The sequence below is a fragment of the Nanorana parkeri genome, unplaced genomic scaffold (assembly GCF_000935625.1).
Source record: "Nanorana parkeri isolate BGI_ZX_2015 unplaced genomic scaffold, ASM93562v1 scaffold19, whole genome shotgun sequence".
NCBI lineage: Eukaryota > Metazoa > Chordata > Amphibia > Anura > Dicroglossidae > Nanorana > Nanorana parkeri.
The window spans coordinates 1,673,944-1,679,681 of NW_017306287.1; the positions used below are offsets into that span (position 1 = coordinate 1,673,944).

At 41.1% G+C, this 5,738-nt stretch overlaps 1 protein-coding gene across 1 annotated transcript in view; it reads left to right on the top strand.

Annotated features, from left to right (window-relative positions):
- Positions 1-246: 246 nt before the first annotated feature.
- The window catches only part of CACNG3 (calcium voltage-gated channel auxiliary subunit gamma 3), a 64,632-nt gene continuing 59,140 nt past the window's right edge, over positions 247-5,738 (top strand). The window contains exon 1 of the mRNA XM_018561294.1: positions 247-1,056. Within this exon, the coding sequence (XP_018416796.1) occupies positions 846-1,056 (211 nt within the window). The 5' untranslated portion in view covers positions 247-845. The remainder of the gene's footprint in view (positions 1,057-5,738) is intronic.

Genomic DNA, 5,738 nt, shown 5'->3' on the forward strand with positions numbered 1-5,738 from the left:
CTGTCTGCCAGCATTAGTCCGGGTCCTGGTCTAATCCACAGAATCTGGGAAGGAGCTGTCCCTTCAGCACCACTCGGAGTCCTAGTCTGATTCCTGGGATCTGTAAGAGCTTTCCTTCCAGTATTGCTCCAGGTCTCCGTCTGATTCCCAGGAGCTGTCCCATCAGCACCACTCCGGGACCTTGCTTTGTTCTCAGACCCTGATACGGAGCTGTTCCTTCAGCACCACGTTTTGTGCTTCAGCTGGTCTCAGATGCAGAGGAGTAGCTGGCCGATCAGCACCACGTTGGGTCGTTAGGAAGTCTCATAGACTGGTTGGGGGCTGTACCACGCCAGATTCTCAGCTGAGAACAGGAGCTGACCCTTCAGAGCAACACTGGATGTTTAGCTGAGCTCAGTCCCTGGATATGAGCTGCTCCTTTAGGACCCCATTTATGGTCTCTCTCCCAGTGGGGAGAAGACAAGCAGGATATGGGCAAGCAGCAATGAGGCATTTACTTTTAATGCTAACCACGCAAGGAATTTAAAGTTTGATTACTTTTATTGGCTCATTAGAAAGTGTAGCATTTTGGAATCATTCATATTTGGTCTGGTTATACAAGACTTTCAAGGACTAGCCAGGGAAATTAGGCAGACGTTGTCAAGGTCACGGAAAGTTTGATTCAGGATACAATTTTGGAGAATCTACATGTCTACCAAAACACCATCTTGATCTGATACAGAAACATCCTAGGTTAATACTTTTCCATTGTATTCCTGTAGAATCTGTTTAAAGTCTCCCAGCAGATTGCCACTTGCTCAGTTACCAGTCTAAAAAAAAAAGAGGCCCAACTATCATGACCAAGTATGAGGATGTGTGACAGAGGTGTTCAGATGCTCATCACCACAGTGGGGGCCTTCGCAGCTTTCAGCCTGATGACCATCGCGGTGGGCACGGATTACTGGCTTTATTCTAGAGGGGTCTGCAAGGCTAAGTCCAATAATGACAATGAAACCAGCAAGAAGAACGAAGAGGTGATGACTCACTCAGGATTATGGAGAACCTGCTGCCTTGAAGGTATGCTGCCAACTCTGCAAGCACCTGACATCTCTGACCCTTGACCCCTATAGGTTGATGCATAATTTTATGTATTACTTCATGTTCTCAGAAAAAAATGTAGCTCTTTGGTTTTCGTTGTTTTACAGTAATCTTTGATGGTTAGGGCATGCTGGTACTTGTATTCCTGCTGCAGGTTGCCTCTGTCTGGCTTAATGTATATCTCAGATGGGCACATTGAAATTGAATGTGAGAAAACTGAGCATATTTAAGTAATCAGAATCCAACGTTCACTGGAGTGTGCTAAACGGAAATGTTGTTAGTTGCTTTGGGTTACTGCTCATTGCACATTATCATTACTCTTAACTTTGCCTCAACATAAGCTTCAATGTTTGCTGAGAGACGAGTGTGTTTCAGAGATCTTCTGGCAGCTGTTGTGGAACTAAAAGCACCAGCATAAACAGTGTATCATCTAACAGGGCACACTTGTAAAGTGCCAATTTTGGCTGCCTTCCTATCTGCCCCTGTTGTTAATGCTAAAATAAAAATGCAGCCTCCTGGGTACCTTGTATGTCTCTTAACTGCTGTGGGAGTACAAATCCCAGCATGTTCATAGTGTGATGCTTCTTTGGTTCCACTAGCTGGCTTGCAACCTAAGCCTATTAGAAAGGTTAGTTTTACTGGATTAGTCAACCTCTAGGTCTCCAGCTGTTGTAGAAACCAAAGTAGCAGCTCGTATTGTCAGTCCCAGACTGGCAGTGGACGTTCCGACTTCTATTTCCACAAGAGCTGAATACCTGTGGTGTCTTACTATGTATTTCTATATATAATTTCCTATGTTCTTCACAATATTTTAAAGATAAGACTACTCAAAATACTGTATGTGTACTTCTTACTTGAGGACTGCAGCAGTAGGAATTAATATGAGTTCCTGGATCTGCTCACTCCTCCAACCCCTACCCTAGACATGGAGTCTCAGTCATCCCGTTGCAGTAGGCTGACACTCACCTGTGCGTTCTACATAATCGAATATAAATGAAAAATACAACAGTGTGAATGAAACTCCATCCATAATGATCCTAGAGGAGATGGGCCTGAACTATTTTGATCTTGCCAATTAAGTGTCCAGGGTATATTAGAAGCTAGTAAGTGATTAAAGAGTAGTCATGTAGGTGAAATATCACTTTTAAATAGGCAGGCCCTTTGTCCTACTGACTGTGTGATACATTGATGTTTTCCTCCATTCTAATATTATTCCCCTAGTTGCTTTATATCATTCCTCATTTCCAGCTCTTATCTAGTTGTATCTAAAGTCTGAGTTACACAATAACTAACTCCTGTTTCTATGTTGATTTTTTTTTCCAATATGGGATACTTTCTAATATTAGCTTGTGTGTGGGAGATACCTAGCAGAGAAGTGCTGAGGAGTTTTGTCTAACTGAAAAGTGTTACTGCTGCAGTACCAGTGTGTCCAGATAGGCAGTCATCAGTCGTGGCTTTTGTATGCATTTTAGAGGTCTTGCTACCAAGGTCTTTAACAGACGTCCAAAATGACAAGTAGTAACTGTGATTAGATACTTCATATTACTCATTTTTAGGGTGATGCATCCTAGGTTCCTCCATTTGTGGAGAAACAAGAAGTCCTAGGATACCTCGGGAGCCATTCTATATCTGGAAATAAACCCCATATCCCAAGATATCCTAAGAAGGTCTTCTCTAGCTGTGGAGGAGGTACAAATCCCAGAATAACCTGTTCAACTATTCTCCATCATTAAAACAGGTGCTTGTCACAGTATACTAACCAAGCTGTATCTCCACCTGTGGAGCAGCTAAAAATCCCAGCACAACATGGGGGCCTTGCCCCCACCAATGGGATCACTACTGTGTAACTATGAAGCCCTTTTTTCCAGCTGTGCAGAGATGAGAACCTGGCTTCCAAAGGCAGAAGAAATCTAGATCAAAATATACCCTTAGAGCCGGTCCTCCAGCTTATGAAGAACTTAATTAACCAGCATACGCTGTGAGCCAGTCCTCCAGCTTCGAAGTAACCACATGTCCCTGCACACCCTGGTAGCTTTTTTCCAAATGCAGAGGAGTAATAAGTCCCTGCATATCTTGGAAGTGTGTTCTTTAATAGAGGTGGAACTACACGTTCCATTATATATTGGGAACTTGTTCTTCATCTGTGGAAGAGCTACAAGTCATGGAAGTCTGTCATCTGGCTAAGCTTTAGCAGCTAGTTCTTTTAGATGTAATGTCCTAGTAAATGGTGATCATGCAAGATCCTATAATCACAAGTGATGGAATCAATTCAGCCATCACTGCCAATGACAAGGCTACTGTTGAGCTGTATAGTGGCTTCACTAGACAGCAATGACAATAATTTCTGAACATCAGACGTGTTGGTTTTGCTAACACAGATTTTCCAACACATAGGAAAACGACGGTGTGAGCTGAAGCCAATAGAAGATGGTGGCCCTTTTCTATGTTGAGTAGGGAATGGAGGTGTTACCATATATGCCCAGCATGTACATGTTGGTGAAGAAGATTGTCCATTCTCAAACTCCAGCTGTGAAAGAATAGAAGGGCAGATAGTTACATAGTTACATAGTATTTGAGGTTGAATAAAGACACAGGTCCATCTAGTTCAACCTTTTTGTGTCTGTGTGATTGTGCATGTGTATGTAAGATAGCTTACTTGATATTGCCTTGGTGAAATACCTGCCCATCAAACCTGCCCAAATCATAGTGTAGCAACAAGTCCTCTAGCTATGGGGGAATTGTGATTCCTAGCAGCTTGCCCTTCAATAGGAAACAAACTTTAAATCCTCGGATTCCCTAGCACCTAGGATTCCAGCTGTGGAAAAAACGTGTTCGACTAGTCAGCCCACCTGATCTCCAGAGATATACAAGCTCCCCAAGATTTCATTAGATGCATTCTCAATATTAAATACCAAGAAGATTTACTGGTAACATTCCAGCTCTTAGCTTTGTGGCTTTGCTCTTTCACAATGGCAGAGTTCCTCAGACCGATATTTTGGGGACCAGTGTTGTTCTGCATTCTTTAATTAATTTGAATTTATATTGTAAGATACATTAAAGTATCTATTGGTATGATTTTAACTTGTTGCTGGGTTATATTTTTATTGATTGGTAATGAATATGTCCACAAATACACACTGGTGGCAGTTTTAGATGTGCACAATCCTTGTGATGTTTAGTAAATCTAGTTAAGGGATACAAAGGCCCCCCTATTAGCTCAGTAGTCATCCCATGCCCTGGGATTACATGTGTTGCTTCCCTTATAGGCAGTTATTGTACCTCTTTATTTCCCGAGTGCAGGCTTTCCTAAAATGGCTGACTCTTTTTACCAGTTCATTGAGCAGGTCCATTGACATACTGGTAAACTGGAGGTACAATGTAAACCTTCCCTTCTCCTACATCAATGGCATCAATTTCCTAAGCACATCTGTAGGTTATCTGTATAGTAGAAAGTGCAGTCAACAGCCTTACTGAATACCTAATGCAAGAAAATCAGCTGCATAAGCCTGATATAAGCCATATAGTTTTCACTAAAAGTCCATTGACCTAGCTCTGTCCCGAGGTGGGCACCAACATTGGAGTAAGCTGATTAAGGTCATCTACAGTATGAAAAAAAAAGGACTATGGGGGTGACTTTTCCTGTGAGGTCAGCTGAAAGCGTAGCGTGCATATGTATGTGTATAAATACAGCTCCAATTTTCACCAATTTATATTAAATGAACTGAATCACAACAGGATGAACACTCACGGAATAAACCAAACACTCAGCAACGGAACACATCAATGGGTGCCCACATTCAGCTCCCAGTCGGTCAGCCAGGGCTGTGAAGGGTTAATAGGACGCTAAAACTACTTGTGTTGCTTAAGTCACAGATTCCCCTGTATTTAATCTTCTTTTCAGTGCACAGATTAATCAAGCTTTCTCCAATCTCTCTGTGTTTTGACTTCTGGATCCCTTCACCTTATACATACCAAATGAGATACAATGTAACTACAATAGAGATATTGCTTTTCCATGTTCAGGACACGGCGCAGGATGTTTAATAGCAGAATTTAATGCTCACATGGGGAATAAATTGCAAGTAATACAGTTATGCTGCTGAAATGAAAATGACTGCTTTAATTTTCTTTGCAATAATCTTGTTTTACTATTATTATTATCCCAACTACATTGGTTTAACCCAAAAAAAATCTGCAACAGAATCACTTTGTTAAAAACAAAAATAGACATTTTTTTATATGAATTGTGTTATGAAAGTAGATTATTTTTTTCATAACTTTATAGTTACACTATAATATTTGGAATGGTAAAATATTTTCAAGTTGTAAAAGCAAATTGGTTGCAGTCATAAAAAGAAAATAATTGCACATGTGTATTTATCATAGCCACTTGGTCTCATTATAATGCTTTTACATAAACAAATATGAATGCATTTGTTATGGCGCGCATTAGTGTGCGTGCATACGTTTGTTACGTTTCTAGCCCCTGTACATGATCGCTCCTAACAACAACAAAAACAGTGGTGCAATAGGAGCTTTCCCTGCTCTGATCCTGCATGTGCTTATGTTCTCAATGTAGGTGAGCTTTGTTTTCATATTAGCTGCCCCCTTCAGGATTCCAAGAAAAGAAAGCAAACTTTTCTTTCCATGTCTTTGGTGAT